The sequence below is a fragment of the Eutrigla gurnardus genome, assembly GCF_963514095.1.
Source record: "Eutrigla gurnardus genome assembly, chromosome: 12".
Classification (NCBI taxonomy): domain Eukaryota; kingdom Metazoa; phylum Chordata; class Actinopteri; order Perciformes; family Triglidae; genus Eutrigla; species Eutrigla gurnardus.
In genome coordinates this window covers 13,286,438-13,310,765 of record NC_139926.1, presented here as the reverse complement: position 1 = coordinate 13,310,765, position 24,328 = coordinate 13,286,438, and the positions used below count along the sequence as shown (strand labels likewise).

The 24,328-nt window shown below is 42.4% G+C and overlaps 3 protein-coding genes across 3 annotated transcripts; 2 read left to right on the top strand and 1 right to left on the bottom strand.

The window, feature by feature from the left end:
* Positions 1-961: 961 nt before the first annotated feature.
* LOC311021706 (olfactory receptor 2K2-like) lies at positions 962-9,424 on the bottom strand (the record flags this gene model as incomplete). The annotated part of the gene is made up of 2 exons (XM_084022447.1): positions 9,243-9,424; positions 962-1,707 (listed from the first exon to the last, which is right to left on the bottom strand). Exons 1-2 carry the CDS (start codon positions 9,421-9,423, stop codon positions 962-964), a joined length of 927 nt encoding a protein of 308 aa, XP_083878573.1. The 5' UTR covers position 9,424.
* A 6,265-nt stretch (positions 9,425-15,689) lies between these two features.
* On the top strand, positions 15,690-16,634 carry LOC311022438 (olfactory receptor 6N1-like; the record flags this gene model as incomplete). Its single annotated transcript, XM_084023689.1, has 1 exon — positions 15,690-16,634. The coding sequence occupies one exon, from the start codon at positions 15,690-15,692 to the stop codon at positions 16,632-16,634; it is 945 nt and encodes a 314-aa protein (XP_083879815.1).
* Positions 16,635-22,842: 6,208 nt separating this feature from the next.
* Positions 22,843-23,757, top strand: LOC311022156 (olfactory receptor 4B13-like; the record flags this gene model as incomplete). Its single annotated transcript, XM_084023241.1, has 1 exon — positions 22,843-23,757. One exon carries the CDS (start codon positions 22,843-22,845, stop codon positions 23,755-23,757), a length of 915 nt encoding a protein of 304 aa, XP_083879367.1.
* Between the last annotated feature and the right edge of the window lie 571 nt (positions 23,758-24,328).

The window sequence follows — 24,328 nt, the reverse complement described above, 5'->3', positions numbered from 1 at the left end:
TATTTTTCAAAGTAGTGTATCAAATCACAAGTTCATATATGTATTTGGTTGTACCCAAGGTGGAAACAAAAAACATTTCCTGTCATTTACACCAGGACATAGATTTTAATTCGTATCTCAGCGGGCCTAATACCCTCCGACACAAATGAGTCATTAGAAACATGATTAAAAAATGATGTCTGTATGATGATTGTGTAAAAAGTAATGTGAACCGTGTGAAACGATCTTGAATTCATTAAAGAATAATGAAATACAATTGGATTTTTATCACTGCATCACTTCATTTGTAGTTTCCAAGCACATCTGGCAAAAGTAGGGATGATAGTGACCTCTACTGGCCTGATCTGACGTTGTGCCTCTAAACTGGTTTGTAGGTATTTTGGATAGATGGCCCTGTACTATACTAAGGAAAGTGTACTATCCTAAGGAAAGTATCAGCATTTTGTCACTATGTTAGTAGAGAGTATTTTCACTGTATTTGGATTCACAAATATCAAATTCATAAGACAACAGTGGTGGGGCTAGAACACTATGTCTCAGATTATCATGACAGGATGTTGATATCAGCGATCACAGAGCCTGTTGATTTATTCTGAAAGCATGGTTTCATCAAAAGTCGAAGTCTAATTGGCTGAAGTAGTTTTATTTGGTAGATGCATTACTGTTAGTCTTACTAGTTGATCATCCCAAAACATATAACAAAAACTGCTTTGTGTCTTTTTGTACATTTTTTGTGTCACTTTCTAAAATATATTTTTAACCCGACTCTGCAGGCAAACATTTTATTTTTCCATAAAGCAGAGGCAAAAAGACACATTTTTACTTTTAATTTCAGATGTTTTTATTGTGAAAAGTTGAATTCTCATCATACATGGCATTCAAATAAGCATGCTTCCTTTTTTTAAGCAAACAAACAAACACGCTTCAAATAACTCAACATCACAGTATATTATCCCAAAAATTATTTTCTATTAAACAAAAGGTTTTTACACGATTGTCTTATTTTGGGTAGGTTGAATCCATACAAAAAGGGGGTGACTATTGGTTGGAAAATGAGGAGATATACAGATAGAATAATGCGAACCTTAACTGGTGCGTAGGCCTTATCGAACCTGGAATCCACAAAGTGAAAAATGCAGCCGAGAAACATGTTCGACAGTGAGACAATCTGGGGTGTGCAGGTGGTGACGGCTTTCTGCAGGTTTTCTTTAGATGTATTCAGACAAACAGACAAAATCTTCATGTAAGAGATCGAAATGAGACTAAATGGGACAACCATAGTCACCAAGGCAAAAAGCAGGTCAGATATGCTGCTAAGCACTGAAAATGAGCATGCAAGTTTAATTACTAAGTGGTGGTCACAGAACACTTTGTCAATGACATTTCCACAGAAGGTTATATGGATGACAAATGAAAATGAGAATATAAAGTTGAGAAAAGAATATGTCCATATGAGCAGAATGATCATACCTACCCTCAACGTATTCATAATGACATTGTAGTGTAAAGGATAACAGATGGCTACATATCTGTCGTAGGCCATAGCTGCAAAACTGCAAAACTCGACAGAACCACATGTGTAGATATAACCCATCTGCAGAAAACACCACGGCAGAGACACTTCATGGGTCTCAGAAAACATCTGTGAGAGCAGAAGCGGATAAAGTGCCGTGCTGCCACCGATCTCATTCACGAATAAATTACATAACAGTTGTAGCAGAGCAGGACATTGAACATAAGGTGAACAGGAAGTGACATCACACACAAGGAGGGGGAGGAGAGTTTTCAAATGAGAGGCACCTGGGAGTGACATACAGACACAGAGAGGGAGAGTGTGACTGAGGGTGAGAAGGAAGGTCAAACAAAGGAGAACAAAGAAGCGTGAAGCAGACCGAGTGATAGAAGTGAGAAAAGAAGCGTAAGGAAAATAATCCAGGACGGGAATCAAAACTAAAATAATCTGAGGAAACTGGAGATGGTTCGTTGAAAAAGGATCGGATTAACCGGAGAAGAGGACTGAGTTCCAGGGAACAGGCCGACAGCCTTAGGCCGGTTTGGAGGTCATCGAAACCCCTCTCTCTGTCTGGATTCAAACGTCGCACTCCCTCAGATAAGTCTGGGTCCCCCACCCCCTTACTCTCCAGGCTTCTCAGCTGGCTGCCCAGTTCACCTGCTCTTTCTCCCATTCCAACCCACTCACTCACACCTTCCTACACTCTCCCCTCCTGATCTACATTCTCCTTCATTCATCCATGCTCACACACTCACCTACAACCTTATGAACTGAACTGGACTCTTCTACACCCACACACACACACACTCAGCACCTTCAGAAGAAAGAACTGAACTCTGAACCTGAATACACATACACTTACCTGCTCCCCTCCCCCCATTCACACTACCTACTTAACCAATTATTGACATTTTGAACTGTTTTGAACTGTTTAACAATTATATTACGTTACGTATGAACTGATCTTGAATTTGAGTTTAATTGTTGGATGATATATTTGTTTGAAACTGTGGACTTACCTGATCATTGAAGATCTAATCAAAATTTTGTTTAACTTAATAGAAAACTACCTTAATTGATCCTGTTTTTGGTTGTTCTTGTAGCGAGACAATTAGCCGGGACACTTTATTAACTCTCCTACACTCTATATAATTACAATCATTTAAGTTGTCTTTTTTGACAGTACGATTTATATCCTGTCTGGCGCCCAACGTTTATATTTTGCTTGTTAGGAGAGGCGTCTCCGCTACAGAAGTGGCGCCCAACGTGGGGCTCGAGCTTGAACAAGCTATTGAACAGTTTAATTGAAGCAATTAATACGAGTCCAACAAGTTGAATTAACTGTGTGGTTTTATTGTAAGGGTTAAATGTTCTGCATACTGTGAACTTTTAATGGTGGTGTTTGCAACCTTTAAATGTTATTTCGAAGGCTCATTTATACTCACTTACCCACCATTACATTATGGCTCACCCACAACACTCCCCAGCATCACCTTCTGTTACTCTGGAAATAGAAGCTCCAGATGTAGAAACCCCTATTGTACCCCATGGTGCACGCCCTGAATTTGGTGCCCACCTACAAACTTATTTCCACACCCCTAGTCAACCACCGGACCAAATGTCTGAGGTCAAGGTCCCCCACAGACCCTTTTCCACTTCAAATAATTTTCACACCAATAACCAATCTCTGGCTTGGGAAACTGAGGCGGTGGCTTCTTCCTCTGATCCAGGAGGTGGAGCTTTGAATCTCACAGCTTCTTCTCCTTATTCAGTATCCCCCACTCAATACGAACTCCCACGAACAATACCTACTCCTGCTCGTGATCTGCATCAACTGGTAAATGAAACACACAATGGTTGGGAAAAAATGCACACAGTGATGAGAGAGCAGAAGGGAACTATTAACGAACTGACAACATCCCTGAAAGGAAATCACAATGCTACGAAGGAACAATTCAAGCGACTTGATGATCAAATGAGTGCAAACCATCGAGAACTTTTCACTAGGATTAACACACATAAAGAAGGCATAGAAATCGAAATGGATAAACTGATGAAGGGAATCAATCAGATGGTGGAAGAGGAAGTGAAGAACTCTGAAACTTCCTTGTTATCAGAGATTCGCTTCATGGTGGAACAACTTCAAGTGGAGATCCAACAGGAACTAAAAGGCTATCTCTCTGCTACACATGAACGTATGAGTAAGCTATCAGAGACTGTTGACGCTAGTCGTGAGGAACTAACCCAACTGACCACACACATGAGGACAGTAGAGCGGGAAGGTAAAGAACGGTTGCAACTTCTTGACAAAAAGACCTCTGAACTGGAAGGACAGTTAGAAACCTTCAAGGAAGAAGTCAAAGCCGTCTCTTCATCTTCTGGGTCTTCTGGTCCTAGTGGAACTATGAGCGAACCATCGCCAGATGTAGTTACTCCACCTACCATGGTAAAAAAAGATCACATTAGGTTGACCTTTCCTACCTATGGAGCACCTACTGATGATCCCGATCCTCTTAATTATCTGTCCAAGTGTCATGACTTTCTTGCTTTACATCCTTTAGCTGATCCTGACATCTTGGCAACTTTTAGAACCGTCCTTTATGGTACAGCTCGGGATTGGTGGGAGATTGCTAGACTGGAGGTCACGACTTGGCGTCAGTTTGAAACTGTCTTTCTGTCTGCTTTCCTCGCAGAGGACTATGAGGATGAACTTGCGGAACGGGTAAGAACCCGCAGACAAAAGGAGAATGAACCCATCCGGGACTTTGCTTTCTCTTATAGAGCTCTTTGTAAACGGTGGAATTCTTCTCTTACTGAAGCTAACATCGTTAAGATGCTTCTGAAAAGTATCAAACCTCATCTTGCTAGTCAGCTTAGGGGTCGAGTAGACACGGTTGAAGATTTGGTGCGTCTTGGACATCAGTTCGAGAAAGATCATGTGCAACAGCTTGAATATTATCGACAAATGGGAGTTCGAAATCTTCATCCACCTCACAAAAATCCTGTCTTCACTCACCCTAATGATAAGCCGAAACCATCTGTCTTGTGTTGGAGATGTCAGGGTGACCATGCTCCTGGCTCTTGCCCGCATTATCATTCACCGAGTGCCAACTCACCTACTGCTCATCGGCAGCAGGGGCCGCCAAGACATCTCTCACGGGCTCCAAAGCCAAAGGGTCCTTCGGGTAATGGTTCTGTGACAGTGGTGAAATCTAAAAAAGAGTGCAAACAAAAAGCTCAACCACGTCATGAAACAATGATAGCAGAGACTGCTAATTCACTGGAATCCTCCTCCAGTCCTGAACAACTTGTTGTGCCGGTTTCCATTGGTACATGGCATGGAAAGGCAATAGTTGACACCGGAGCTAGTTATACACTAATACATGAATATTTGTGGGTGGAATTGAAAGGGTCAAAGACTGACCTACAACCATGGACAGAGAGTCCTTTGTACCTCGCCAACGGTGAAGCCGCCATTCCCCTGGGATGGGGAAACCTCTGTGTTGACCTTCAGGGCAAAGAGTCTTCTCTACCAGTGGCTGTACTTGGCCAAGAATCCTTAGCCTATGGTATGGTGCTTGGCCTGGATTTCATTTCTAATGTCAAAATGATAATCAACGTGGCTGATAAAATTTACAGTTTTCTATCCACTCCTGCTGTGACTTATCCATTCCAGCCTGGAAGTGCATCACTTCCACGGTACAATCCTTGGAAAGCAACTTCAAACCTCCCTGTGATAAAAAAACGTCCAGGTCAAAATCTTTCGCTGGTCAGTTCTGTTCCACCACCCATCCTCGCTTTGGAACCTGTACGATTAGAAGCAAAAGATTATATCAATAAAGCTGTGAACGATGCTCATCTACAAAATGAAGAAAAGAAACAGCTACGACTGCTCCTAGAGGCTAATCCACAGGTCTGCACAAATCAACCTGGGAGAACTGATGCTTTGCAACACACCATTTACACCACAAATTGTGTACCAATGAAACAGAGACCTTACCGGATGTCCGCGGCCAAACAAGCAATTGTGGAGGAACAGTTACGAGATATGATCGATTCTGGAATTGTTGAACCTTCCCATTCTGGATGGGCTTCTCCTGTGGTTCTACCTCCCAAGAAAGATGGTGGCCACAGATTTTGTGTGGACTTTCGGAAAGTTAACTCTGCCACCGAAACTGACGCTTACCCTCTTCCTAACATTAACGAAATCTTAGAGTCACTTTCCGGGTCCTCTATTTTTTCTACAATCGATTTAAACAGTGGGTACTGGCAGGTACCAATGGACCCAGTTAGCAAAGCGAAAACTGCTTTTGTCACTCACGCTGGACTGTATCAGTTTAATGTCATGCCTTTTGGTCTTAAAAATGCACCAGCCACCTTTCAAAGGCTTATGGAGATGGTTCTAGATGGCCTGAGAGGAAACACTTGTTTAGTCTATCTTGATGACATTATTGTCTATTCTTCCTCTGTAGCTCAGCATTTTGAACGGTTGCAAGCTGTGCTAGATCGACTACATAAAGCCCACTTGACCATAAACCTAAAGAAATCAAAATTTTGTCTGACGGATATTAGATTTCTGGGACACATTGTCTCTGGAACGGGAGTAAGCGCTGATCCTGAGAAAGTGGAAGCCATCAGATCCTACCCCGTCCCCACCAACCTTAAGGAAATCCAGAGGTTCCTAGGGCTTGCTGGGTGGTATCACAAGTTTGTGCCCGATTTCTCAAAGATAGCTCAACCTTTGAATGACCTGAAGAAAAAGGGAACTCCTTTCGTGTGGAGTCAAGCTTGTCAGCATGCTTTTGATCAGTTGAAGTCTTGTCTGATCTCACCCCCGGTCCTAGGTCATCCAAACCTTGACCTGTCTTTCAGTGTGTATACCGATGCCAGCAATACAGGCCTAGGAGCGGTATTGACTCAGAAAGGAGAAAATGAAAGAGAAGTCGTGCTAGCTTACGCTAGTCGAACCTTGAACCGAGCCGAAAAGAACTATTCTGCAACTGAAAAAGAATGTCTAGCGATTATTTGGGCTCTGGAGAGATGGCAACATTATCTCGAACCAAAGCTTTTCACGGTCATTACTGATCATTCTGCTCTAAAGTGGGTCCTCTCATCCACCAAAACCACCAGTCGGTTAATCCGATGGGCCCTAAGATTGCAGAAATTTGACTTCATTGTGGAATACAGGAAGGGAAAGCTAAACAGTGCTCCTGATGCTCTTTCCAGGATCCCTCCTGATGTCCAATGCTGTCTATATGCTAAGAAACTGGATGGAAATCTGCCCATATCTCTCGAGAAGATATGGGAAGAACAACATAAAGATCCTAAAGTAGTGGAGATTTTGCAACAACTGGCCCACACGGACAAGAAAGTGGACCAGGAGTTTGCAGTCCTGGAGGATAAACTATATCGAAAAACACAACTATCGGAAAATAAGTTTCACTATAGGCTCTACATTCCCCTTAGTCTGGTTCAGGAGTTACTCCAGAAATACCATGAAAGCCCTCTAAGTGGTCATGTGGGTGTCTTTAAAACCTACAAAAGACTTTATGAGGTAGCTTATTGGCCAGGGATGTGGACCGGCGTGAAAACATTCATCCGTCATTGTGCAGTGTGTCAGAGTTTGAAAGCTAGTAACCAAAAACCTGCTGGAAAAATTCAACAGACCAATGTCACAGCTCCGAATGAAATGCTTGGCATTGATCTTATGGGTCCTCTGCCCAGAAGTCCACAGAGATATGAATATCTTTTAGTGGTGGTGGATTACTTTACCCGCTGGGTTGAGTTTACTCCCCTAAGGACCGCTACAGCCCAAACAGTTGCCCGATTTCTGAAAACGGAGATCTTTACAAGATGGGGTGTACCTGACTACATTCTATCTGATCGAGGACGTCAGTTTGTGTCTGAGGTGTTCAGAGAACTCTGCGAACAATGGACCGTAACTCCCAAACTTACCACCGCTTATCACCCACAAACTAATATGACCGAAAGAGTGAATCGTACCCTAAAGTGTATGATCGCCTCTTACGTAGATAACAATCATGCTAAATGGGATCAATACCTCCCAGAGTTCCGATTTGCCATCAATTCCGCTGTTCAAGAAACTACCGGAGTCACCCCTGCTGAACTCCAAATTGGCCGAAAACTTCACAGTCCCATGGATAAGGTGCTGAAAGGAAACGTTTGTCCCCCTAATGCTCCTGCCTACGATGTTGTCCATCACTTGACTCGACTCAAAGCAGATGTGGAGGAAAACATCAGGAAAGCAAAACAAAGGCAGCTGCGGAACTACAACAAAAACCGGCGTAACGTGGATTTCAAACCAAAGCAAAGAGTGTGGGTAAGGAACTTCCCTCAGTCGAATGCAGGAAAAAAGTTCACAGCTAAGCTGGCTCGGAAATGGAGAGGACCTTACCGAGTTGTTCAACAGCTGGGACCCGTGAATTACCGTGTGGTATGGGAAGACTCTGGTGAGGATGTACGGACTGTACATGTTCACAACCTTCGACCTTTCTACCCCACTGCAGAGGATTTGGAGCAGCTGGAAAGAAAACGGATCCTAGAGATTTTCCAGGAAAGTTCGGAGGACGAGGATTTTCGCGGATACTTGGACTAAAAGGAAAAACGGAAGGAATTCTGAATGACCACCATAAGTGGTCTTGCCGAAGGGGGGAGGAGTGTAGCAGAGCAGGACATTGAACATAAGGTGAACAGGAAGTGACATCACACACAAGGAGGGGGAGGAGAGTTTTCAAATGAGAGGCACCTGGGAGTGACATACAGACACAGAGAGGGAGAGTGTGACTGAGGGTGAGAAGGAAGGTCAAACAAAGGAGAACAAAGAAGCGTGAAGCAGACCGAGTGATAGAAGTGAGAAAAGAAGCGTAAGGAAAATAATCCAGGACGGGAATCAAAACTAAAATAATCTGAGGAAACTGGAGATGGTTCGTTGAAAAAGGATCGGATTAACCGGAGAAGAGGACTGAGTTCCAGGGAACAGGCCGACAGCCTTAGGCCGGTTTGGAGGTCATCGAAACCCCTCTCTCTGTCTGGATTCAAACGTCGCACTCCCTCAGATAAGTCTGGGTCCCCCACCCCCTTACTCTCCAGGCTTCTCAGCTGGCTGCCCAGTTCACCTGCTCTTTCTCCCATTCCAACCCACTCACTCACACCTTCCTACACTCTCCCCTCCTGATCTACATTCTCCTTCATTCATCCATGCTCACACACTCACCTACAACCTTATGAACTGAACTGGACTCTTCTACACCCACACACACACACACTCAGCACCTTCAGAAGAAAGAACTGAACTCTGAACCTGAATACACATACACTTACCTGCTCCCCTCCCCCCATTCACACTACCTACTTAACCAATTATTGACATTTTGAACTGTTTTGAACTGTTTAACAATTATATTACGTTACGTATGAACTGATCTTGAATTTGAGTTTAATTGTTGGATGATATATTTGTTTGAAACTGTGGACTTACCTGATCATTGAAGATCTAATCAAAATTTTGTTTAACTTAATAGAAAACTACCTTAATTGATCCTGTTTTTGGTTGTTCTTGTAGCGAGACAATTAGCCGGGACACTTTATTAACTCTCCTACACTCTATATAATTACAATCATTTAAGTTGTCTTTTTTGACAGTACGATTTATATCCTGTCTGGCGCCCAACGTTTATATTTTGCTTGTTAGGAGAGGCGTCTCCGCTACACAGTATATACATAGGCTCATGTAACCTTCTGTCCATGTATATGACCACAATAAGCATTGTGTTGGACACACATATGGAGAGGTACCATAACAGCATTATGGTGAAATATAGGTATTTGAAATTTCCAATGTTGCCATAGGCAGCCAGCACAAAAGACTTGACCTCAGTTGAGTTCTCCATTTCTTTCGCGTGTGCTACGAGTGCCACAAAGTGAATCACAGAAGTTATAGCAGCAACACTGGCCCAGCAACAGTGTTATTCGATTATCTTTTTGAATTATGCCACAGCCATATATTATAACTGAATTGAAATGTTCTTATCATCATGGTGAGCAAACAGACTGAAATGCTTTTCTTGGCTGTTATATTCCAGAGTGTTCCAGGGTTTTAATGTTCACCAGTTAGTTATATTCCCGACAACTGAGCAACATCTCAACGCTGATCGTTCCATACCCGTGTGCAAACAGCACCACAGTGTTGTTTCACCATTCTGGTCAAAAATAACAAAGATGAATGTCTTTTTGGTCAAAGAGGATTATAACATCACATATTTGGATTATGGATTATGATGCAGACAACTGTCTTTTTAGTCACCTGTGACAAAAATGTAAGGATGCAGATATCAGCAATCACAGCACAATGTTAAGCATATAGTATAAGAACGTAGCCCACACCTCCTGGTGGCTGCTGCGACCCTCCCAACTGAACAAGCAGGCGCTGAACTTTATACCTGGATTGTTCTCCTGGGCTGTGTCCTGAACATGCATGGGAAGATACTTTGTGACATCATATATTGATATAATGGGAATGATGGTCCGTGAAGGGTGTAATCATGGTAGCAACCTGTTGTTAAGGGAGGGAGTCAATGCAACGGACAGTCGAAAAATATTTCTGAAAAGTAAGAAAGATGAGAGAGTGAGGATGAGATATCGGGATCTGCAGTTGGACATGTTTAAGGTTTGTCGTCACGTTTAAGGGGTTTTTAACAACAACAGTTTAACAGAGATTGATTTGAAGATGTCATTCATTAAATATGCTAAATGGTTAATGGACCTGCATTTATATAGCGCTTTTCTAGCTTACTAGCTACTCAAGGTGCTTCACACTAGATTCAGTCACTTTTACCCATTCACACACATTCATACATTGATGGCTGAGGAGCCGCCTGCACATCAGGAGCTAACTCATTCATTCACATTCACACACCGATGGCGCAGCATCAGGGGCCATTGGGGGTTCAGTATCTTGCCCAAGGACACTTCAGCATGTAGACTAGAGGAGCTGGGATTCGAACCAGCGTTTAAATCACCATAGCCTAAAATTATGTGTGGAAATCTCTATGGTTCTTTACTGCGCACATTTGCTGTATTGTGCAATCTTGGCCTTATAAAGTTGTTATGGCGAACATTTTAAAGCATGCAATTGTATTTTGGTTGTTTCTCTACATTTGCCAGGAACTGATGGTTTTATGTCATTAAAAACTAATATTACAATTGAATAGGGTATTAGATTTGATTGAGGAGATAGACTGGCGTCTCGTCCAGGGTGTACCGTGCCTTTGGCCAATGACAGCTGGGATCGGCTCCCCCGCGTGCGACCCTGAATATAGGATAAAGCGGTAGACGATGGATGGATGGATGGATGTATTTGATTAAGGAAACCTAGCACCAGGAGGAACCCAGGACCCACTGCACCAGGAGGAACCCAGGCCCCACTGCACCAGGAGGAGCCCAGGACCCACTGCACCAGGTGGAACCCAGACCTCACTGCACCAGGAGGAACCCAGGCCCCACTGCACCAGGAGGAACCCAGGCCCCACTGCACCAGGAGGAGCCCAGGACCCACTGCACCAGGTGGAACCCAGACCCCACTGCACCAGGAGGAACCCAGGCCCCACTGCACCAGGAGGAACCCAGGACCCACTGCACCAGGTGGAACCCAGGACCCACTGCACCAGGAGGAACCCAGGACCCACTGCACCAGGAGGAACCCAGGACCCACTGCACCTGCGTAAGGTCTGACAATCGCTCTGAGGATTTAATCCTGTTACCTTACATCGTCTCCAGAGTCTTTCACAGCTGTCACATGTGCTCAGTGTGAACCTGCTTTCATCTATGAAGAGAATGGGGCACCAATGGTGGGCTGTGAGACCAGGTCCCACTAGAGGACGTCTGGCCCTCATGCCATCCTCATGGAGTCTGTTTCTGCCAGTTTGGTCAGAAACATGCACACCAGTAGCCTGCTGGAGGTCATTTTGCAGGGCTCTGGCAGTGCTCCTCCTGTTCCTTCTCACACAAAGGAGCAGAAACCGGTCCTTCTGCTGGGTTGTTGCCCTTCTATGGCCCTCTCCAGCTGTCCTAGCGTAACAGCTGGTCTCCTGGTATCTCCTATGCTCTTTTTGAGAATATACGTCAGTAGCTCTGACCATTGCATGGCAATGTAGCTGCATTCAGTTTGTATGTCCACCATGAAAATCTTTTTTCCAATTGATTTTTGATTTTGATTGATATTTCTTTTCACAGAAAAAAATTGTGTCCCTGTACCTGAAACTAAGAGATTGCATTTTGTGACTGTTTTTGATATTGAGACCACAACTTGATGTGTAAAGCACAGGAAGAAAATAACTTAGGTACAAAGTTTTTTCAATTATTTGAGATATTGTCCAAAAAAGCGGATTTAAACAATTTAATTTACTAGATAATTAAGATAATACCAAAGATATCATACCCTACTGTATGGCACCAGACTCAATCAAGATGCATACTTCATTAGCGTTTATGTGGCAAACAAATACTTTAATGATAGTTTAACTTGGCTTAACAGTGGCCTCTGACAATCAGGACAAACACATTTCCTCAGAGACAACCATGATGTGCTCATTCACATGAGAGTATCGTGTTATTGACAATTAAGATCCGCTGATGTAACTCCCATCTGTTGTGATGCAATGTCACAGGGACACAGAGATGCAGAGTGAACATGATCATTAAGCCACAGGGTCATTAGTCCACTACAAGCTCTCAGTATCCCCAGGACATCAGTCTCTTATTGGTGTCATGCAACGGTGCCGGCAGTCTCCCTGCAGAGCCAACATGCAACTGTTTTCAAACTCCCTTTACACTGAGAGAAGGCCGCTTTAGACACTGGATGACACAGGCCCAGAAAAAGAAGAAAGGCCATGTTTCCTGGATCAACTTTGATGGAAACATGTATTTGTGCTCTGTTGCATTAGAAATACAACATACTGACAAATGATGGATGGATGGATGGATGGATGGATGGATAGATAGATAGATAGATAGATAGATAGATAGATAGATAGATAGATAGATAGATAGATAGATAGATAGATAGATAGATAGATAGATAGATAGATAGATAGATAGATAGATAGATAGATAGATAGATAGATAGATAGATAGATTAAAAAAACAGCTTAGACCAGTTTAGGCTGGTCTTAGCTGGTCAAGCTGGTTTTAGCTAGGTTTTTTGTCAGCTGGTCTTAGCTGGTCAGCTGGTCTTAGCTGGTCAAGCTGGTTTTAGCTAGGTTTTCGTCAGCTGGTCTTAGCTGGTCTGCTGGTCAAGCTGGTCAGGGTGGTCTTAGCTGGTCGGGCTGGTCAAACTGGTCTTAGCTGGCCTTGCTTGGTGGTTGCTGGTTCGGGTTTTTTGAAGTGGGGTCATGTAGTGCCTTTAGCCTGATCGAAAAAAACACACGCGATTAGCATTAGCTTCGCTCTAGCTCAGCTAGTGATCTTTTTTCCGTTACTTTTCCAAGTTCATAATGATACTGAAGGTACCACGGTGGGTTTAAAACACTAGGAAACATATCGGGGACATCGACTGGCTTTATGAACACTTCAATTAAAGGAATTTTCTCACATCATGTTAATATCAACAGCTAAGCTCAAGGCCTAGCCTTTGGATTTAGCATGGTTCTTACCTTTTTTTTTTTTTTTTTTGTCCTTTCCTCTCCCTGCCCTAAATATGTGTGTATATAGTGTACTTCTTCTGTGCCATTTATGTATTTAACTTTCTCTATCACTACAGTAACTTTTTGACCGTCATTTTCTCTGATTTGAAATCCTATGTGTCTCCCGTTTGGGCAAACACAACAACTCACGACCAAGCGTAAAACAGGCTTTCCGATTGGCTGTAAAGCTGCTACGGGAGCCAATACGAATGTCCGATGCATAGACGTAACTCTATATGTTACTAGCAAGATGGCGGATGAAAATAATGACAAAACTGAGAAATGTGCCACGGAAACGAGGACACATCTAGTCACATCTTTACAACTTTACGCATGCGTTTTGTTGTCAGAAATAAATCGCTCACATGGACAAGCAGGGTACCCTTGTTTAGCCACGTTTCTCTAGTTTAAGAGGGAAAAAAACATGTTTCTAGCGCAAACCATTACGGAGTTGTGACGCTCTAAAGACAACATGATCATTTGTAGCGTATACGCTACAATGGGTCTCAGAGGTTAAACAATCCACCACCCTATTCTACCAGCTAAGACCATCAACCAGCTAAAACCACTAAGACCAGCTAAAACCATCAACCAGCCTATTGAACCAGCTAAAACCATCCACCACCTGCTAAGACCATCTAAAACAATCAACCAGCTAAAACCACTAAGACCAGCTAAAACCACCAACCAGACAGTTTTTCCAGCTAAAACCATCTAAACCCAGCTAAGACCAGCTTAAACCATCAACCAACTTGTTAAACCAGCTAAAACCATCAACCAGCCTAAGCTGGTCTAAGCTGTTTTTGTGTGTGTAGGGAATATGAGTACTTAATAATGCCATAACTTTTCTTATAATTACTTTGAGAGAGCGAGAGAGCATGACGTTGAGTATGAATTCAGCAGCTCCAGCACACTTAAGGAAAGAGTGTGTGACGGCGTTACAGCTGTGAATGAAGCATTTAGCCCAGACATTAGCAACAGAGAGTGTGTGACGGCGTTACAGCTGTGAATATAGCATTTAGCCCAGACATTAGCAACAGAGAGTGTGTGACGGCGTTACAGCTGTGAATATAGCATTTAGCCCAGACATTAGCAACAGAGAGTGTGTGATGGCGTTACAGCTGTGAATGAAGCATTAGCCCAGACATTAGCAACAGAGAGTGTGTGACGGCGTTACAGCTGTGAATGTAGCATTTAGCCAAGACATTAACAGAGAGTGTGTGATGGCGTTACAGCTGTGAATGAAGCATTTAGCCCAGACATTAGTAACAGAGAGTGTGTGATGGCGTTACAGCTGTGAATGAAGCATTTAGCCCAGACATTAGTAACAGAGAGTGTGTGATGGCGTTACAGCTGTGAATGAAGCATTTAGCCCAGACATTAGTAACAGAGAGTGTGTGACGGCGTTACAGCTGTGAATATAGCATTTAGCCCCGACATTAGCAACAGAGAGTCAGGGCTCTCAAGTTTTTAACTTAGTTTAGAGTAAGATTCTTCAGGTACGTGTCAACAGGCAGCGTTATCTCCATGCTTCCCATTCATTGTCTATGTAAGAAGCCGTACAATGCCTTTGCGTCACGGCGAGTTTCGAGAGACTGGGCGCCACCTCCCACAAGCTCTCGAAAATCTTTTAAACTGACCGTTGTCGATCTAAAATAAAGACAGATTCAGCAACTGCATAGCTTATTTCTCACATAAAATGTTTTCAGAAACACATTTCGGTGAACTATTTTTGTAAAATAAGAGAACGTTTTTTAAATTATCCCGGTAATTTGTCTGCGTGAGAAATACTAGATGTGGCGTGTGAGCATGTGAACAGGTTGAAATGCGTGTGTCTCATGCCCAATGCGTGAGACGCGAGAGCCCTGATAGTATAGGCCTACTAATAATTCTGAGAAAAGTCACACTCTAATTGAACCAATCTAGGCCTACAGTAATTGGTGTAATTAAATGACAGTCTTTAGACCTGCAGCTTATCTAATGGAGAGAGGAATTTGATAAGACACATTTACATAATCAGGGCCAGTTTTAAGCATGCAGCTTTAATGTGTATAAAAGTTAACATTACAGTAACTCTTGTTCAACAGAAGAGAATGGAAGAAGACAATGTCTGTTGCTTTTAACTTGTTAGCTTGACTTCTTCACTGGTTGTTGTGTAGTTCTAATATAGTACTAAAAACATGCAAGTGCTTCTCCTGGGGCTAAGCCCCCCCCCCCTGTTGTTTCATCCTAGTGATGTCCCTGCTCTAAGCTGCCAGCAGAATACATAGCTGCAGTTGATTGGGAGTTACCTTTCATGTCTGGCCATAAATGTCACTGTGCAACATTGTTAGACATTTGGACATGTAATGTTTAACACACACAGAGCATATTCCTCACTAGCAATTCATGTTTTAACCTTTTTACAGCATTGCATCCAGTCTTCTAAATATTAACTACATATAACTTTTGTTTGGGTTTCAGAGGATTTCTGCAGAATGAGTAATTTGTCTATAATTCTATTTTCACTGTCAGGCTTCAGTGCCACTGCCAACTACAAAGTCACACTTTTCTGTCTCACCTTCCTCTGTTATTGTCTAATTGTGACAGTCAACATGTTTCTCATTTTAACCATAGTCTTGGATCAAAACTTACATGAACCCATGTATGTTTTCGTATGCAATCTGTGCATCAATGGACTTTATGGGACTACTGCGTTTTATCCTAAGTTTGCCTTTGATCTTCTGTCTGATATTCAAGTGATATCATACGAAGGGTGCCTTTTGCAGATCTTTGTTATATACTCTTATGCAACGGTTGATTTCTCTGTTTTAGCTCTTATGGCTTATGACAGATATGTGGCCATATGTCGACCCCTTGAGTATCACTCTGTGATGTCTGTGCGAAGGACTGCAGTATTAATTGGTTTGGCTTGGTTTGTACCTTTGTGCTGTGAGGTGATAGTTATAACTTTGACATCTATGCTGAAATTATGTGGCTCCCACATTGACAAACTCTATTGTGAGAACTGGTCGATTGTTAAACTTGCTTGTAGTTCGACCAGAGTAAACAACATCATCGGATTGTTGATAATTGCTTTCTACTGTTCGCATGTCCTCTTCATCATGTGTTCTTACGTGCAGTTGGTAAAATCAGCGTTAAGATCCAGAGAGGGCAAGAGAAAGTTTACGCAGACTTGTGTGCCACATTTGTTATGTCTGCTCAATGTTACTGCTGCTTTGCTTTTTGATGTCATGTACTCAAGGTACGGATCAGCCTCTGTGCCACAGAGTGTAAGGAACTTCATGGCCATACAGTTTCTCATGATGCCCCCTGTTCTCAACCCGCTCATTTATGGACTGATCCTGACTAAAATTCGATACAGAATAACAACTTTGTGTATGAATGCAGGTCAGAAACTTAAATTGAGACTAAAGGTTTGAAGTTTGTAGCTAGCGTGTTGTCCTGTCAAAAACAACATATTGATCTGTGTACAGAATAAGTAAGCTGTTCCCGTCATGCATCCTGTACATTTTATAATTAAAAAACAAAGTTGCAACATCAAATGCATGAAAGAAGCTATACTCGGAGCCTATTGTCCTTTGATGGTTATGGAAGATTTTTAATTGGTTAACTGATGTGAGATTTATATATTTATCATAAACAAAGTGAATGAAATAGGGTTGCGATGTGTTAGGCACCCGGTAATAATTAAGTTTTAATTTAATCTCTTAAGACACAATTTACGATTGTGTTTTACTATTTTTTACTTGTCCCCTGTCCTTGAGATGATTGCAGACAAAGTTCCACTAAAATCACTCTGAAATGTGTCACTTTTTCTGTCTATGTTTACACATATGATTAAATGCAAGCAGCAGTGAACTTTTTATTATCGTTATATATTGAACATTCAGTATAGGAGACATAAGGTCTCGTGGATATCATGTATTTTCATTATGTTGTTCAACATATACAGACATAAGTAATGGTTAGCCATGTTTCTTCTTTTTCAAAACACATGGGTAGACAAAATAACCTAAATACTTTACAACGTAATGCAATCCAGTACAGCTACTACTGTGGCCTGCCAATACTTTTCTGACACAGGGTCAACAGATATTACACATTATTATGCATACTACTCTGCATGGTATAGAGTGGTGCAGGTATGAGTCCTCAAACGCAAAATGCTAAAATAAGTTTGCATTTTTAGCCTTAGGCCTAACTTGGCCTACAACAATACATCATCCGAGCACCACTCTATTGTACAGGATTTCCAGTTGTTTGGTCTACCTGCTGTATGTGTCTGTGTCTTACAAGTGAGCAGAGAAGTGGAACTGAAACAAAGATTGTTCTCCTTGCCCCTGACCTCTGGCTGTTATTTGGTTAATGTTGAATTTGAAAGGTGGCGTTGCAGTGCATAGTAAATGCATCCTTAAGCTGATGGAAAATACTGTGAGCTCCCTAGAGAGCCTCAGTGTAAAACAATAAGCCTCAGGGAACAGTGTTGGCAACATGGTCAACGTCCGCTGGCCTCTTGGGATGAGCTGCTATTGAAATGCTTTGATGCTTTGTATAATTAAAGATTAAAGGGCAAATTAAATGATTGAGAATGTCATGATTTAGATTCTGACAGTGGATGTTAGACTCATTTAACAGTGAATTTACATTTTTACAGCAAAAGAAGGCGCATCAATAATGAGTATGCTGTTATTTTTTAAGTGGTTCCATAGAGAACATGCAGTAATTACGGTAGAAGTGGTCAACAGGTCATTAACTCCACTCTCCCCTGAGAGCAATTAATGAAACACCACCACTCTGGAGAGTCTGCAAACTTATTCCCACAAACAGCCTTAGCCATTTCCCTTCAGCTTTACTTTCCAACTGAAACCAGAAATAAATACATTAAACCAAATTAAAGTTCATTATGTTTTTCTTTGATACAATTGTGTATATTTGGCTGTTCAATTTGTATTCAAATAATCAGTGTTTATTAAAATACAAAATCCATTAACAAATATTTGCCAACAGAGACGTCACTAGGATTTAAAGACAGGGGGGCTCAGCCACCAGGAGAAGCATACAAAATATTTGTACTTGTTGTACTGTGTTTTTAGTACTGTATTGGAACTACACAACAACCAGTAAAGAAGTCAAGTTAGTAACAAGTTGAAAAGCAACAGACATTGTCTTCTTCCATTCTCTAATGTTGAACAAGAGTTACTGTAATGTTAACTTTTAGACTCATTAAAGCTGCATGCCTGGAACTGGCCCTGATAACGTAAGTGTGTCTTAACGTGATACCATATCTAAGTGTGATTTTGCTATTTAGTAATTTTTCCATCATAACGTTTAGAGTAGAATAAACCAGTTAAGTAAGTAAGTAAGTAAGTAAAATGTATTTATAAAGCACATTAATAACAGTTCACACTGACCAAAGTGCTGTACATAGTGCATTAAGAAGGTCAACAAGTAAAATTAACAATGCTGAATAAAAATACACATAAAACACAAACATCCACATACTAACAGTAAAGGTGTGCAGAGGTAAGATAATTAAGGGGGAGAGAAAGCAAGGGTGTAAAGATAGGTTTTCAGCCTTGATTTAAAGGCGGAAATGGAGGGGGCATTGTGTATGTGTGGTGGCAGTTGGTTCCACAAGCGTGGAGCCGCAACTGCAAAAGCCTGGTCACCTTTTTGATTCAGTCTGGAGCGGGGGATGTGGAGTAGACCATTATTACATGCAGGGTCTTAAGGACCTAGTGGCTGAGTGGGGGTGTAGGAGGTCTGAGATGTAAAATGGGGCCTGGCTGTTGAGGGCTTTGAACACCATGGGCCCTAGTTTCGTGGCGCAGCGCAGGGCGGCGCAGGGTGGCGGAGCCGGCGCAATGCAAGTTTCGACCAGCGCAGCCTTGCGCACCGTCAGTTTGGCAGTTTGGCGGATCGCCTGCGCCAAGATGGGTGTGGCGGCGCAGCAGGGGGAGGCGTCACAGATTCAGCTTGGCGTAGCGGAAGTTTCGTGGCAAAAAGCCTCGCCGAGACTGCGCTGAAAGCTCGCCAGCTCCAACCTGGTCTACTTTCGGCGCAAGGCGCAAGGCGTAAATAAAGTCCATTCATTCAATGCGAATCACAGCTGGCGGAGTGGAAGTTTGGCTGACGGCGCGCAGTGCGCACACGTCACCGAGACCTCACAGGCAGGTTTCCACAGTTCCAGGCACATTTAAATGCAATAAATAATCACAACAAACACTATTTAATGCAACTAATTGAATCAACACGTGAATTTATATCTATATAGATTGTCCCGTCACATCTGACGTCAGATCAAAGGCGGATGGCACGCGTAACGGAAACTCAGCCTCTCGGACCAAAACATCTCCCTCTCTCTCTCCTGTTTTTTTATAATATCGGTATTGTTATTATTATGATACGCACGCACAGCGCGTGATGCGTGTGGTGGGAGCGGCGGCGCTGCTTCTGTCATCGGGTTGTCAAGTGACGGAACTTGCACTGAACCTCCCCTAACGCATTAAAGGAGAGGAGAGGAGCTCATTTGATTGGTGAAGATCTGAATCGGCTGTATTAATCCCAGCCCACGCCTCGTCTCCTTATCGTCTCCCACTCACGGTGCGTGTCCACAGGGGCGATTTTAAACGCGAGTGGAGGCGCCGCTTCCCAGTATTGCACGCTTGGTGGGCTGCCACTAGAGGATGATTGACAGGCGCTCTCCTTTAAACAACACATTTTTGCGAGCGTTCGCGAGCGTTCCCGAGGCGGCGAGTCGAGCCCGGCGCCTCTGATTAGCATAAAGTAGATTCGACTTCAACTTTAGGCAAATGAGGAGCGGCCAACTCGCGCGCCGTCTCTCGACATTCGCCGCGACGCTACCAGAATACAATGCACGACCCTAATATGACGTCGGTCCACCCTTTGCAGCTATAACAAATTCAACTCTTCTGGGAAGGCTTTCCACAAGGTTTAGGAGTGTTTATGGGACTTTTTTACCATTCCTCCAGAAGCGCATTTGTGAGGTCACACACTGATGTTGGATGGGATGGCCTTGCTCTCAGTCTCCGCTCTAATTCATCCCAAAGGTGTTCTATTGGGTTGAGGTCAGGACTCTTTGCAGGCCAGTCAGGTTCATCCACACCAAACTCTCTCATCCATGTCTTTATGGACCTTGCTTTGTGCACTGGTGCACAGTCATGTTGGAACAGGAAGGGGCCATCCCCAAACTGTTCCCACAACGTTGGGAGCATGGAATTGTCCAACATCTCTTGGTATGCTGAAGCCAGAGGCGCTGTTTGTGAACAGGCAAGGCAGGCAACTGCTTGGGGCCCCGAGTTGCCAGGGGGCCCCCGAGACTCAGCCCGAGGGCTGTTTTATGAATGTTTAAAAAATCAATTTGATGCCCGCCCCCTCCCCCCGCCGCCGCTGCCGCTAAAGACCACAATGGAAGACAGAATTTTTCCAAAAATGACGAGAATTGTGTGGGTTTGTAATCATTGTTTTGCACATTTTGTAGATGTATATTTTCAACTAATGCCTGCCACACACATAAAGATAATCGGGTTGATTTTGCCCCGATTTTCCCCCTTCCGACCACGGACAGACATCGCCCGATTATCTTAAGCTTTTAAGATTATTTTATAAGATTCTCTTGTAGTGTGTGGTGTGTTAAGAGTGAAATTCGGCCGACAATCGGCTCCGAAATCAGTCGGCGCCGATAATCGTAAATATTAAACATGTTCAATATTTACGATTGTCGGCGGAGAACGTTGTGGTGTCAAATCGTCTTGTGTGGGGGGGAAGCCGACAATCGGGAGTCCCCAACGTGACGTAATATTGAATTTAACCAATAAAGAGCGAGCTGACTGAACACGGAATTATAACGAGCTATCTCCATGGCTACGATATCCCTGGTTATCAGCAATATGGCGAAGACAGTTAAAGTTAGGTGGACCTCAGATATGGAGGATCAACTTGTCGAACATTGGCAAACACACAAGTGTTTGTACAATATTTAATTAATTAATTAATCCCAAAACCACCATCATGCAGTCGGTATCCAGCTGGTCCTCCATTAGTTTACACCGGTTTACACTCGCTCTTCTTCACTTCTTCTTGTAGTTAGTTCAATGACTATTTTTGGTGTGACTGCCCCCACAGGTCAGTCAGAGTACTACGTCAGATCACGTTTGATCACGTTTGTTCACGCGAGATTTCTTGCTTGAGGGACAAGATTCTAGTGCGTCAGAAGACAAATCTTTATGTGTGTGGTGTGCTGTGTTTGGAATATCGCAGGACACCACACACAATACGATCAAAACTGTTAAATCACAGATTTTTTATCTTCATGTGTGGGGTCTCTCACAGATAAAAAATCGGTTGAGATTTATAAAATCTTTATGTGTGTGGCAGGCATAAGGCTTTGTTAAAGTTATTTCTGTTATTTAAATATGTATTTTATATTTGATGCCAAATGTACAGACAAGCACCTTGTTATTAAGTTAGTTATTATATTGTTTTTATTGTTCTTGACATTTATATATGCATATTTTGAATATAAAAAACGTTGGTTTCATACATCTTTCGTTGGCGTCAGATTATTTAGAAGATTATTATTGTTATTGTTTAGTCAGAAGGGCCCCACTGAAAATTTTGCTTGGGGCCCCAACAGACTCTAGAATCGCCTCTGGCTGAAGCATTCAGAGTTCCTTTCACTGGAACTAAGGGGCCAAGCCCAGCTCCTGAAAAACAACCCCACACCATAATCCCCCTCCACCAAACTTTACACGTGGCACAATGCAGTCATACAAGTACCGTTGTCCTGGCAACCGCCAAACCCAGACTCGTCCATCAGATTGCCAGATGGAGAAGCGTGATTCGTCACTCCAGAGAACGCGTCTCCACTGCTCTAGAGTCCAGTGGCGGCGTGCTTTACACAACTGCACCCGATGCTTTGCATTGCACTTGCTGATGTATGGCTTGGATGCAGCTGATCGCCATGGAAACCATTTCCATGAAGCTCTCTATGCACTGTTTTGATAAAGTCTATCTAAATAACCTTTATTATTGTCTTTATTATTATTATCATCCACAAAATATATGTTTGTTAACAGATTAAACTTTTATTGCACAATGAGACTAATAGCCTACAATGTAGCATTACATATCCAAATTACACAGAAAATTGTTATTTTGGACTAAACGTGGTGTGTAGAACATACAGTATGTGTTGTCAAAACTTAGAGCCAATGAGCTCTTCGTTACCCGTCATGCCAAGGCTCCAAAAACAATTCTCTGGAGTAGAAGAACTGTGATGACGTGTGCAGTCAGACAACATAAAAGACTCTGAACTCCGCCCATCATCCACACAAACCTGTGTCTATAGATTTGACCAAGAGCAAAATGTAGAACACACCTGAAGAGTGTTGAAGTAAGACGACTAAGTGTAAGTATGACCAAAATTAGTCTATATATTATATTACAATACATTTTATCACGCAACTGCTTCAATTTTCTTTCAGTGGATGCTGCTAAGTCTGTTAAATCAGATCACTGATGTCTCAAGAAAGGAATGACAGTTTGTCCAACAGCAAAGACAAAAATACTCCAATACGTATTTGTGGCTGATTTATTGTAAGTGGAATGGAAAACAGTACTGTTTACTTGTACTTTAACCTCACCATGTTTGTGAGCATCAGACAATACCGCTATCCTGCCTTTGTTTTTTGTCTGCTGCTCTACAGCTTTATTGTATGTGCTAATCTTGTCATAATACTGGCGATATGGCGAGTGAGAACCCTGCATGAGCCCATGTACATGTTAATCACATGTTTATCCGTCAACGCTCTGTATGGTTCTACTGGTTTCTTCCCCAGGTTCCTCATGGACCTTTTGTCTGACGCTCATATGATCTCACGTCCTGCTTGTTTCACTCAGATCTATGTTATTTACACGTATGCATCCAATGAATTTACCATTCTCGGCATTATGGCATATGACAGATATGTTGCCATATGTCATCCTTTACACTATCACAGAAAGATGAACTCTAAAACAGTTTTTACTTTGGTGGCATTGGCTTGGATTCTTCCAGCCTTTACTCTTACAACATGCATTTATTTGTCTTCCAGGCTTCCTTTATGTGGTAATGAGATACAAAAAGTGTTTTGTGCCAACTGGAGCATTGTTAAATTATCATGTGTGACTACTGTTCTCAATAACGCTGTAGGTATTTTTTTGACCATAACTACAGCTTTCCTTCCCCTTTTTTATATCCTGTACACCTATTTGCGAATCGTGATAGTTTGCTGGAAAAGTTCGGCAGAATTCAAAGGAAAAGTATTACATAGCTGTCTGCCACATGTTATCTCATTTGTGATTTTTTCTATTATAGGAGTTTGCGATATTGCCTTGAGCCGGTACAATATAGAAGAGATAAATCCATTTATGGCTGTTATTCTGTCACTGGAGTTTGTTGTTATTCCTCCAGTTCTAAATCCTCTTTTGTATGGCCTTAAATTTCCGGAAATTAGAAGACACATTTTAAAGATGTTATAATACATATATATTTAAAACAATGTCTTCAAATTAACTTGTTCTCAAGATGGTATGAATTCTCAAAATACAGACTGCAGTATGTGTTGGACATGATTTACTATATGTTCCTTCACCGTGGACTGGATTAAAGGAATATATGATAAACTGAACATACAATTTCACGTTTTAGTCACATAAAAATGCCATGTAAATATTTTTGGGTTAAAAAAAGTATGATGGAAAGATATTGGTTATGCTTTAATAAATATCAAATCAATAAAGCTCTTAGATAAATGAAATACCAATCATCTGCATTACCTGGTACTATTACTGCTGTCTTGATGGTGTAGCCCTGCAGTCTGAACAGCCATTCTAGTTCAGATTATCTATGTTTTCACGTTTGGTGGCTCGCCGCTGCCACCTAGTGGTGTAACTGAGTGATAGGAAGTGGTGCACTGACGAGTGTTTCCAGTCCGAAAAAACGACAGACACGTGTATGGAAAGTGAGCTTAGCAGCATCAGCAGAGAGCTGTTATTAGCACAAAACAATAGTTCCGTACTTGTCTCTAACGTAGGAAGTAGCAAGGCTACG